The sequence below is a fragment of the Hippocampus bargibanti genome, linkage group LG05, assembly GCF_051943395.1.
Source record: "Hippocampus bargibanti isolate YZ-2025 linkage group LG05, ASM5194339v1, whole genome shotgun sequence".
In the NCBI taxonomy this organism is placed as follows: Eukaryota; Metazoa; Chordata; class Actinopteri; order Syngnathiformes; family Syngnathidae; genus Hippocampus; species Hippocampus bargibanti.
This window is the reverse complement of record NC_142738.1, coordinates 7,057,146-7,070,000: the sequence shown is the minus strand read 5'-3', so window position 1 is coordinate 7,070,000 and position 12,855 is coordinate 7,057,146. Positions and strand designations below refer to the sequence as shown.

General features: G+C 40.2%; 2 protein-coding genes across 2 annotated transcripts in view; one reads left to right on the top strand and one right to left on the bottom strand.

Annotated features, from left to right (window-relative positions):
- fkbp4 (FKBP prolyl isomerase 4) overlaps positions 1-3,590 on the bottom strand; it is a 19,563-nt gene extending 15,973 nt beyond the window's left edge. Inside the window, exon 1 of the mRNA XM_088996015.1 lies at positions 3,114-3,590. Within this exon, the coding sequence (XP_088852141.1) occupies positions 3,114-3,206 (93 nt within the window). The 5' untranslated portion in view covers positions 3,207-3,590. The remainder of the gene's footprint in view (positions 1-3,113) is intronic.
- Positions 3,591-3,731: 141 nt separating this feature from the next.
- Positions 3,732-12,855, top strand: part of ddx11 (DEAD/H-box helicase 11) — a 22,636-nt gene continuing 13,512 nt past the window's right edge. The window contains exons 1-12 of the mRNA XM_088996013.1: positions 3,732-3,888; positions 4,246-4,384; positions 4,458-4,673; positions 4,758-4,844; positions 5,879-6,015; positions 6,094-6,151; positions 6,487-6,594; positions 8,179-8,266; positions 10,025-10,227; positions 10,345-10,419; positions 11,830-11,907; positions 12,006-12,052. Of these exons, the coding sequence (XP_088852139.1) occupies positions 4,256-4,384; positions 4,458-4,673; positions 4,758-4,844; positions 5,879-6,015; positions 6,094-6,151; positions 6,487-6,594; positions 8,179-8,266; positions 10,025-10,227; positions 10,345-10,419; positions 11,830-11,907; positions 12,006-12,052 (1,226 nt within the window). The 5' untranslated portion in view covers positions 3,732-3,888; positions 4,246-4,255. The remainder of the gene's footprint in view (positions 3,889-4,245; positions 4,385-4,457; positions 4,674-4,757; positions 4,845-5,878; positions 6,016-6,093; positions 6,152-6,486; positions 6,595-8,178; positions 8,267-10,024; positions 10,228-10,344; positions 10,420-11,829; positions 11,908-12,005; positions 12,053-12,855) is intronic.

The window sequence follows — 12,855 nt, the reverse complement described above, 5'->3', positions numbered from 1 at the left end:
CGTGACATCACGTCAGGAATCGTCAACAACTCAAAAACTTGTGAATCAAACCTCTGAATATGGAGGACACTGATTCGCTGTGGCGACCCCTTAAGGGAAAAGCCAAAAGGAAAAGAAGAAAAAGGCTGCTGACATTGTAAGCCAATGCAAATTCGTTCCAACTCTGCAGCTTTTTTTTAGCTTTAACATGACACGTGCTGTCTCCGGTTCTTTGGAACTTAGTGCAACCCATGACAGTTGGACATCTTTGACAACTGCATCTCCGGACCAGTGTTTGGAAGCCTGCTATTGTAGCAAACAGATTGATTTCCCCTTTTCGTGTGACCTGGCGCAAAATTGGAAGGGTGTGATGCACAATACTGTTCTTCAGGAAGACTCAAAAGGCTCAGCCGCCTTCGAGTGTGAATGCTTAACCATCAAAGAACGTCGTCCAATTTAGCTGGTCAAGGAACTGTCTAAGAAAGTCTGCGTAGGGGGTGGTTATATTCAATAACTATGTTGTTTGGAAACAATGAGTGCTGAATTGTTCACTCAGAGCAAGTTTCAGAAAATGGCAGCCAACTAAATGATTTACATGGCAGTTTAATTTTATACTTGATGGTTGGCAGGCACACCAGAGAAATATTTGCATACAAGACGCTCCTCATCTGACAAACGAGATACGTTCCGAGCTGTCGTTCGGAAAAGTGAATTTGTTCCTAAGTTGCTTCAGTGCTATACAGTGAAACCTCGGTTTACGAACCCCTTGGCTTACAAACTTTTCAGTTAACAAACGTTTTTACAAACGTAAATTTATGAACATTTTACCTTGGCATTCAAACTTTTTTCGGGATACACACGGAGCTGCCTCAATGAGTGATGTGTCGTTCGCGAACAAGCCCGTTCTTCTAACAACAAAATGGCAGCCGGCTTGTTTTGGTCCTCTATTCCCCACCCCCAGTCGTCGGTTAAAGCCATGTGATTGGTCAAGAAAGCAGCAGTGATGGCGGTGGGGTGCAAACAAAGCAAACCCCACGGTATTTTGGATTTTACGGACATGGAGTTTTCCCCTCATTTTGATATTTTCTGACACATTAATTTGGGTAGTGATAGGTCATTTCCTAACCATAGGACGACAGAAAAAAAATCATTGGCACCGACCTACCCACTCTCGAGGACTTGCACACTGCAAGAATCAAAACAAGGGCGCGGGAAATACTACTGGACATTCCACACCCTGCTCACCACCTTTTCCAGCGACTTCCGATCCATGCGCACCAAATCCAGCAGCCATTTAAAAGCTTCTTCCCAAAGGCCATGAACTCAAAAAATTTGGGGTAAAAATCTGTTGTCGTTTTCTGACACGTTAAGCTTTTTTTCCCACTAAACGTTTTAGACTGTCTCCGAGTGTAACTATCCTATTTTACTTAATTGGCCCGACGGGATTTCATTGCTAAAAATAAAGCTACCTTTGATCTAAACGAGTGACGTAGAGTAAATAGCAAGAAATCAAATGGGTTGTGTTAAAGCGCTTTGTAATTTATTTCGTACAGACATGCATGTAGTTTTTCTCATTAAAAAGCATGAAATAACGTATCAATAAGCAACGTATCAATATTTTTCACATATTTTGCTGGAATACATAACACAAACCTTGAAGTCCATGATGGTGGCCGAGTAGGCAGCCGCCAGCAAGTGCTCTCATGAGCCTTTTTTGTTATTTTGTCACTTTGTGTTGCTGTTGCATCATGTGGAGATGATGTGGATTGTTTTTCAGCATTTTTGGCTGCGATATTCATCAAGGAGGAGACTGTACTTTTCAGCAACAAGGGTGTACCAGCACTGTTTTTGATTAGGAGAAATGTCCATTTAAGTGTTATTGCTGTAAATGGGCAGCATTTTTCACAGCCCCACTTTGTTCAGTGTAGAGGTCGGTGCTGTTGGACGGTCGGCGGCTGGATGGAAGCATGGCTTGAGGAGCCGATGATGAGAAGAAAGGATCGTCAGCGTAGAGCGCCGATGCGTTCTGGAACTTGGGAGTAATGGCTTGAAATTGAAGCGTATTTACATGGGACAGGAGATGTGAGACGATCTCGTTTTGTCAATGGATGTGACAGCTTTGTTTTTGCTGTCAACTCTTAGCTCGTCGCTGACGTGTGCAAATGTTCAGTTTTGCATAACGTCTTTGATCCCTCTGGTGTTGTCATATTACTGTAAGTGTTATTTTGCTTTTTATTGTTTTGACTTAACTCGCTTGCTGCCATTCCCAAATTTACTCGGGAATTGAAAATATGACATGGAGCGCCGTTCCAGAATTTGTTCAGGTTTTGTTTTTCCTTACATTTTTTTCCCGTCCACGAAGGGGCAGAATTTTTCTTTTTTCGATACAATTGTTTCAGCTGCTGTCAAAGCGCGATATAAACCAATATATAGGTGTTGCATCATATTTTGGACAGCCACCCACATTTCAAGCTCATAAAACTCCAGACCCATATAATTTAGGAATGAACTCTTTTTTTTGAAGAAAGATGGGAGTCTAAGGTTTCTTACGCGTCATTGAACCAGGAAAGTCTTTTTCCCCCCATTGTGGAACTATTATAGGCATTCTGAATATGATTATGAACGTTTATCTAGTCCTAAAACTCAATATTCCGTGGGTTCTGGAATTTGAGTGAAAATGACAAAAACCCTGGCACTGGAGTGGACACATTTTTACACATCCGGCAGTGAATAAAGATGCCTCTACAGCAGCTCCGATATTTTGTTATTCTGCTTTTTCCTTTCCTTCTTCTTTCATAAGTTTGTTGCTGTGAATTGAGAATTTCTCCATTGTGAAACCCATAAAGGCAATCTTATAATATTAGTGTCACGTGCTCGACAGCAAACGTGACCAAAAGGTTATTTATTCATAACACATCTCAACATCTTATTTGGCCTCCAATATAATTGTTTTTAGACCCTTCACATAGCCCTAGTCACATCGAGCTGGCTACTTTCCCGATTAGTTACTAAATACAATAAATAAACGTTGGGAAACCTGACCGAGGTGCCTTAGCTGACGACAGCTAACGCTATTAGCCCAAGCGTTTAAGCGGTAGCAATAACAGAGAGATGTTCTCAACGTGAATAATTACCTTCAAAACACCTCCATCTTTCTTGGGGGTTATGTCGTCTCCCTCCATGGGGATGGCGTGGTGTCCTTCGGTCGTTTGCTCCTCGGCGGTCATTGCAAAAATGAGGATACGAGAAACCTCAGCTTGACTTTAACTAGTATTCAAAAGCAATAAACAGCGACCTGGTGTGTTAACGCTTAGCTAATGCTATTACTACCCTCTGGTTTTGACCAAACCGCCAGTACAAACAAAGCGTTAACCGGACGGCGAGCAAAGCGTTTACGATTGAATGTCCGTAAAGCCTGCAAAGCTCACGCGTGTGAGAGATCCTGTGTAGCACCTCAAGCAAAGAACTTTCCAGACATTCTAGAAGGAACCATAACGAACCAAGCGCTTGGGGTGTTAAATAAATAAGCCGGAATCGCCTGAAATGGCGGTCTTAAATAACCAATAAAAGCCCAAAAACAGAAGCTTCTTTCGGCACAATGTGTCTCAATTTTAAATACTCACAGTACAACCTCTTTAACGTTTATATAAATGCCAGACAAAGCTAGAAAAGGACATTTATATAACAAAACCGCCCTTGAATGCTGCCCTTTAATACAAAACGCGCGCACATATTATGAGCTTGTTCCTTATTGGCCCGCTTCGATGTCCTTTGCGCCCTCATGGCGCGGGAGTTGAACCCTCTCAAAACAGACCAACTCTTAAAATTTTCGATATTCTTTGTCCTGAAATGATCATATATGCTACCTAAAGTACCATCGGTTCACCTGACGGAATCGTAAAAGGGACTGTAAGTAATCCTAAACGATGTGTTTTGTAGCGTTCAATAACGAGACGGTCATGGATGTGGATCTTGCTAAAGGTGCGCATTGTGACTGCGCACACGCACCCAAATCTATTATAGATCGACGAACTTGCACCAAATGTTTATTTTTTAGAAGTATTCGCTTAGCTAACAGTTAAACACTGTAACTGTTTCACAACTTTCAAACACATAACTAAAGATTTTGTTTCATTTCATACTTGGTGGACTGGCAGGCAGACCAGAGGCCCAAATATTTGTAAACAATCATGAAAACGTCAATTTTAATGATGTAGTATCATATTTGGTTGCCTTTAAATGGAATGTGTCCCGTTTGGTCCAAAGGTTTGTCATCATGGCGAATGAGAGATCCCAATTTCCATTTCCTTACCAGCCTTACACCATCCAAGATGAGTTTATGCGCTCCTTGTACAGTGCATTGGACCAGGGCAAAGTTGGCATCTTTGAAAGCCCCACAGGGACGGTACGCTATTGTATTTCATAGCATGATACGTTCAAGATGATTCCAAATAAAATATGTTCTGCCACTGATCCAGGGCAAATCTCTCAGTCTGATATGCGGAGCGCTGAGCTGGCTAACGGACTTTGAAACTAAAAGAAAGCAAGAAGCGGCCGTCCTGCTGGAGAAAGGCCAAACGTCACTTTCTCCATCCGACCTGGAGACTTCCGCCCAAAGTTTGTCCACAGAGCCCGACTGGATCACGAGTTTTATACAGAAAAAGGCCGAACGAGATATAGTGTCAAAGTTGAAGGTGAGGGCGTATCGGTGTGCAAATGTCTGGATTGATTTAAAAATAATAGAATGCTCACATTTGTCTGTTTTTGTTTTGTGTCAGGAGGATGAAATGAAAAGACAGAAGCGAGAGGAGCGCTTGGAACTCATTAGAACGAATGTTCAACTCAAGTATGCGATGAAAAGAAAGGTAAGTATCTTCCTTAAATTATTGGTGTGTAAGGAATTGGATTGTGTTTGGATCGAATAAAATTATTTGAAAAATCAGTGCTAAACTTTTGCAAGTGGATTCAAAGTACTCACTGAGACAAAAGAGCAACATCTGCACCTGAGATGTTAAACAACAGGAAAAGGCAGAGATAACTCAAGGTGAAAAAAGTAACTGTTAGTCTGTTATTATAATAATAATAATAATAATTATTATTATTATAATACATTTCATTCACAAGCGGCTTTAGAAAACTCTCAATGATACTTTACAGTTATGTCTTCTACGACGACCTGTTTATTCTTCATTCATGTAATTTTTTTCAGTCTTCAGAAATAAATCTTGCACTGGTGAAGTCATTCTTTTTGCTCATATACATGTATATGTTGGGTTGTCCTTAAACCAATTGGACTACTTGGGATTGGATTAGCCTTTATTAGTCTCGCAGTGGAGAAATTTAAATTTCAAATTTGTCAAGGTGATGAAAGTAAAAGGAAAGGAAGAAGTAGAAAAAAACAAAATACAGGAGCTGCTGTAAAGGCAGCCACTGTCACCACTCTTGAAGTCGAAACAACAACAAAAAACCAAAATAACAAATAATCTGTCACAATACAAAAGTCTCAGACAGTCATTCAATCTTAAGCACTTTATGCACCATCTTTGTTGTATGAAGCAGTTCTCGACGAAAAAGGAGAGGATCAAAGCTTCCTTTTCACCAGTGAATCAGAAACATCATGGTGGAATGTGCATGTTTGTAAATGATGAAAGCAAACACAAAGCTGTATCATCTATTGACGAAAAGAGACTGTCCCATGTAAATCTGCATCAATTCCAAGCCGCGACAGTTCCACTGACGCTCCTTTCTTATCGCGGGTTGTGAAAATGCTGCCTGTGAGAGGCGCCAAAAAGCACAATCACCCCAAAGGTGTCCAGCGACGACAGTCAAATGACACTGACATTCCTCCCAAATCAAAAACGGTGCTTGAAGAATATTTCTTTCTTTTGTTTGTCCACAGAGGTGTGATGAGGATGAAGCATTCAAGTTGCTGGAGCGCACTAAAGACGATCAAACTGACATAGCGGAAAATCAAAATGACGAGGATCTGATCATCGCAGATTATGAAAGCGACGACGATTCCAAATCAAAGAGCAGGTGTGAACGGCTATTCAACTTGGAACCTTTTTTGATGTAATCACACACCATAACAGCAGGATATATTCGTCTTCTCAGACTCTACGTGGGTGAGGATGAAGAGGATGACGAGCTAGTCGAAGAGCATGTCACAAAGGTACTGTGATGTGGAGCATTACGTAGTGTACCTTCATGTGAACACTGTACAGATGTCTGTGTGTGTGTGTTTGTATGACTATTCTTGTGAGGACCGCTTTGATTTTATGCCATCCGTATTGAGGACATTTTTGACAATTGTGGACCTTTTGTTCAGTCTCCACAAGATTTTCATTCTAAAGGCTTGTAGAGGGTCTACATATGCATCTCTCAAAGTTTCAGAGAGGTCCTCATAAATTCACCTAAAAATGTTTTTTTTTTTTTCATTTTACTTGGAAACACACTTTTTACTCACTATTTGTGTTTATGTGTGTGTTAATATGTGTGTGAAAACAGATTTACTATTGCAGTCGCACACATTCACAGCTTGCTCAGTTTGTCCACGAAGTTCAGAAGAGCCCCTTCAGCAAGGACATCAGTTTGGTCACGCTGGGCTCCCGCCAGGTGAAACACACACACTTAGCAACCCAGCCTCATACCTAATTTCGACTAATCAAATTCAGATAAAAGAATTAACTTCAATATTAACTCATTCACTGCTGTTCACAAATTTATTCGGGAATTGAAAATAGGACATAGTGCGCCATTCCAGAATTTGTTCTGGTTTTGTTTTTTCATGCTTGGGCGCCGATAAAGTGCTGACCATGGCCTCTGGAAATTGTTTTTTTCCCACAATAGGGCAGCATTCCCCTTTTTTCCATGTTAGCGCTTTGTTTCAGCTTCACCTGTTGTTAAAGTACTGTATAACCCAATCTGTATGTATCGCATTGTATTTTGGACAGCCGCCCTCATTTGAAGCTCGTATAACTCCAGACCCATATAATTTAGGAATTAACTTTTTTTCTGATGAAAGAAGAGAGTCTAAGGTTTCTAATGCTGTATTGAATGTTTATGTAGTCCTAAAACTCAGTATTTTGTGGGTTCTGTCTGGCAGTCAATGAGTTAAACTTATCGCGCATATTTGTTGTTCGCAAATTGCACTGGCCACAAATCGCAATCATATTTTTTCGATCTGTTACACAGCACAACTATCCAATTATCCGACCTCCCAACCTACGCAAAGCTAGCTACCTACCTGTTTTACCTATCTTGTTAGCTCCCTACCTATTCTAGCTAGGTTGCTAGCTTGCCAGCTAGCTACCCTCCTATCTACCTGCTTGTCTGCCTACCTGCTAAACTACTTACCTCCGAAACAAAGCTGCCAAATCACCCTCCTGTTATGGATTCCTCGACAAGAAAAAAACAACATTGAATCAGCCTAAAATATGAAACTAACCTACAAAACTAACACAACCAACCCACCATTATAATCTACCAACCTAGCTAAAGTTGTGAAGATTGACGTCAGAAGCATATTTTTGCCGTACTTGGGGTAATTCCAAAAGGAAAAGAAGAAGATTTACCTAGCTATCCAGCTATCTAGCTGGCCTCTCGCTAGCTAGTTATTTGCTATCTAGCTCCCTGGCCGGCTATCTAGCTAGTTTTGTATTAGCTATCTTGCTAGCTAGCTAGCTTTCTATTTTTTTGAGTTACTTTCGGGTTCAATGAACGCTGGCGCGTGTGGCTGCCGCTGCTCACCCACAGAAAAACTTATCCTGTGACTGTAAAGTCACCTTCAGAGTTTTGAAAGGCGCTTATAAATAAAATGTATTAGTATTATTACTTGTTCATAATGAAGGGCGAATACAGGATGTCCAACTTTTTAATGTCATCTTTGATTTCAATATCACATTCATAACATGAAGAGTAATGTTTGTTCTCCAATTTTACATAAACCTTTGCATAAATAATTCTCTGTCTTACGAGCTAAAATCATTTTTCTTCCATTTTTATTTATTTTTTCTTCTAAGTAGTCTTGCGCACAATCAATACTTTTCAAGGTATCATCGTGCGAACTAGCAACCACGCCCATCCTCGTTGCGGCATTCAACAAAAATATAATTGTCTTCCTATATAGCAAACATGACGAAAATGAGAATGGAAAATGTCGGAACCTGCCACTAAACATAATGTGATCTTGCTTTCCAGAATCTTTGCGTCAATGAGGATGTGCGACGCCTTGGCAGTCTTCAGCGCATCAATGATCGCTGCATGGAGATGCAGAAAAACAAACACGGTAAGAAAATACACTTTTGACACGCTGCTGATGACATACCATTTATTTATTCATGATTTACACCACCAGTGTCAAACATACGGCCCGTGGGCCGGAACCGGACCCCAAGGAGGTTCGATCAGGCCCGCAGGATAATTTAAAAGTGGAAAAAATGGACAAACACAGAATTCATATTTTAATGAGGTGCATTTCAAGAATTGTCCACTAGGAGCAGAGTTGTGATGTTCCGATCAACGTAGACGAAAACACCTTTGTTTGTTTTTTTCAACTGCAGTGTTTTTTTCTAACCACGGTTTCAACACCCTCATTAGCCAAAATATCAAACGCATCACACCGAAAAATATGAATGACTGCAGCAATTCATCAAATTGGACGAATTGCTGGCGGGTCAGCAGTCAACTTTCACCCAGAGCCAAGAAGTCAGTGAAGCAGCAATAAAAGCCAGGTATCTTTTAATTGCTAGCGAAATCGCATTAGCATCAAAGCCGTATTCCGACGATGCATGTTGAAGGCAGCTGAACTTGTATGTCCCGACAAGCGACACGCTTATCCCAATATCAACCTGACGGGGAATACCATCACAGAATACACCAAAACTCATGAAAGGCATGATATTTTGCTTATTTATAGCATTTATGGTATCATTTTAATGGTCCGGCCCACTTGACATCGACCAAGGTCGTATTTGGCCCCCCATGTCAAATGACTTTGACACCCTTGGTTTACACTGTCAATCATATACAATACAGTAAAGTCTCGTTATATCGGTTATATCGATAGTACTGCTTGTTACGATACTATTTTCATTCTCGTCTTTTATGATATACTTAGTTCCGGTTAGTACGATCCCTGGTTTTTACAATAATCCAGTTACTACGATGCCCTTTTCATCTCCCGCCAGCCAATTTGGTCTGCTTATATCGATACAAAAGCAGCTTCAAGCTGAATCGATATTTGCTTGAGGATTTCAATACAGTACCACCATTAGCGAAATCTGTATCTGTAACACCGTTGGTCACGTGACCAGCTTTCGTGTAGCAGAGATCACATCTTTCATTACTGCTGCAATAGCAACTGAAACATACGGTAGTCTTCTTACATACAGTCCAGTTGTTCGACACCAATTTCAACCATGGGGAAACGCAAGAATTGTGATATCGGAACGAAGTACAAGGCAATAGTGGCTGTGGAGGGCAATCCAACAAGAATCGTGAAAGAGTTCGACGTGCCGCAAAATACTTTATGAACGTCAGTAATGTAAACGTTGCAGTTTTTGTTTTCCATACATGTATTTCATTGTGTTGTATTCAGATATCTTTTTATCGCTTGCAATAATCACTGTTTTTCATACAGTATGTACATGCTGGCGTTCGTGGTTTCTCTCGTATGTATAGAACAACGTGAGGATTTTGCATTGGTTGAATTTTAGAAAGGAAATAGTCATTAAAAAAGTGTAAAGACGTTTTTATTTAATGCATACATTTATTTTTCACTTCACTACAGTACAAAAGCATGCTAGATACGCAGTCCATGAACTCATTTATATGCCATATCAAAGATCTCCCATTTATTGCCCACTTTTAATGCAGTTCGGCGCAGGATCGGATATATCGATAGTCTAGTTATATCGACATTTTTTCCGACTCCAGAGAATATCGATATAACGACACTTTACTGTATGTGTTTTGATAACTTGGCAAAATAGGGAGAAAACCAAAATTCCGAGTACTGTTGTCAACAATGGCATCTCATTTGTAGAGAGGCCGCAAGACGACGACGGCGCTAAAAGGAAACGAGGCCCGATGAAGAGTGGTTGTCCGTACAACAAGGTTTCGGCGCTTCAACAGATGAGGGACGATCTCCTAGGCAGCGTCCATGACATCGAGCAAATTCTGAAGCTGGGCAAGGAAAGCCATTCATGTCCCTACTACGCTACACGACTTGCTATCCCACCGGCACAGGTTTGTACTCAACGTTGTCATCCTTTTGCTCCTCTCATTGCTCATTCAGGTACCATCTTTTTTATTGTATTTTTTATCCAGAAGCTGAATTGCTTAACTTACTTTTTGTGTGCGCAGTTAGTGGTGTTGCCTTATCAGATGGTGCTGCATGAAGCCACTCGGCGGGCGGCAGGGATTCAGCTGAAGGACCAGGTAGTCAACAAGATTATCTAGAATACAATATGTCCGTTTTACAATGCCTAACATTAAAATGACAATGTGGGGAATCCATGTGGGATATTTTTGCTCATTTATTTATTCATTCATTCATTCATTCATCTATTTATTTATTTATTTATTTATTTATTTATTTATTTATTTATTTATTTATTTATTTTTATTTTATTTATTTATTCATTTATTTATGTATTTATTTATTCATTTATTCGTGTATTTATTAATTTATTTATTTGCTTATTTATTTAATTTTTTACACATTTTTTACATATTTATTTATTTTTTTATTTATTTATGTCTAAAGCTGCTTCATGTAACAAAGAGGGTACAGCAAGTGCTTAAGAATGAATGACATTGGATTGGATGTACCTTTATTTGACTCGCAGTGGAGAATTTTACATTTCACAGTAGCAAAGTTATGAAAGGAAGAGGAAAGGAAAGAAAGAAGTAGAAAAACCAAATACAGGAGCTGCTGGAAAGGCAGCCACTCTCGCGGCGCCATCTTGAAGTCAAAAAAACAAAAAACTAAACTAAACGACAAATAATATGACAACACAAAGACACAGTGAGCCATTCATTCTTCAGGACTTGCTATACCCTCTTTGTGACATGAAGCAGTTCTAGATGAAAGAGGAGAGGATCAAAGCATCCTTTTCAGGAGTGGATCAGGGACGTCATGGTGGAATGTGCACGTCTACTACAAGCTAAATGTTGAAAGCAAATACGCAGCTGTAGCATCCAGTGACGAAAAGAGATTGTCTCACATCTCCTGTCCCACATAAATCCACTTCAATTCCAAGCCGCGTGTTGTCATATTATTTGTTATTTAGTTTTTATTTGTTCTTTTGACCTCTAGATGTCGCCGCGAGAGTGGCTGCCTTTCCAGCAGCTCCTGTATTATGTTTTCTACTTCTTTCTTTCCTTTCCTCTTCTTTTCATCATTTTGCTGCTGTGAAATGTCAATTTCGCCACTGCAAGACTAATGAAAGTAAATCCAATCCAATGGCACCCCCTGTGCGGCTGCCTCTACAACAGCTTCTAACCTTTTTTAAATCTCTTTCTGTTCTACTGTTTTTTTGTTTATTTATTTCTAAAATACTTTGTTTTAATGTTTTCACCATCCCTACCCCTTTCAATTTTGCTGCTGTCGATTGCAAATTTCCTCATTATGGGACTATGAAAGGCTTTCTAATTCTGATAGAAAAAGTGAACACAATTTGAAAACGGGTGCTTTTTGGGGGAAAAAAACACCACACATACACAGATTAAGGGGAACACTATAATATCAAAATGGCCTCTGCCTCAGTCACACTAGATCATGTATTCTTTGGTACCAAGCAAAAATGAAGTAGCGCATTAGCGACAACAAAATGTGTTTGTGAACAGGTGTTGATCATAGACGAAGCACACAACCTGAGTGACACACTCTCCTGCATACACAGCGCAGAGCTCAGCGGCGCGCAGGTAAACGCATGACTCACACTCATTGTGTACCCAACAATGTAATTTTTTTTAAAATGTACTGTATGCGACCTGAGACATCCTAATATTGTCATTTGCAGCTTTGCCGGGCTCACTCGCAGCTCAGCCAATATGCTGAGCGCTTCAGGTCAGTCACTACTTCTTAACTGAAGGAAATATATGATGGAAAATTAAAACGATTTTTATGTGATGTCATAAGCTTGTTTATTGAAACCATCCAACTCTCACAGAGTTTCTCCATCCACAGTTTTAATGCTTGTTTTTTTTTTAGGGCTTGGCGAAATATTGCTATCCTGCCACCGTTATTTAAATATGAAAATTGTTAGAGATCTTTGTTCGGACACTGAACAAAGGCTCGAACACAGAAAGATTGTCTTTTACTGCCGGCTGCGCATTCATGACTGACGCCCAACTTCTGCACCCCTCTGCCAAACTATATGCAAATTTAAAGGACAGCCGATGCCTCCAGACAAGTTGTGGCCATAATTTGTAGAATCACTTCAAATCACTCCTATTGAGCGTATTTTACAAAGATTCCACGGCATATAGCCATATTTTACGTTTTAAGACTCGCGCTGAATATTCAGGAAGTCTTGTTTTCGAGTTAATGACGATGCCTGATGTGACGTCACGTCTGGAACGCCCCTGACCGAGAAAACGACACACAATGCATTTTGGGTACTTTGTTTGGTCTTAAAACTTCATGTTGATGGCGAAATTAGAAGGAAAACACATAAATAACGCGGTGGTGAATCGTTGTGTGTTGCACCAAGACTACTATTTGATTCTAGTTGACACAAATTCCCAGCAGACAAATCAGCCCATTTCCAACGGAGCTCGGGCGCCATCTTGTGCATTTTCTGGGATGCTACATTGGAGTTGAGGGCTCGAATTGATCCGGAAGGACTTCTTTAATCGATTGCAAACATT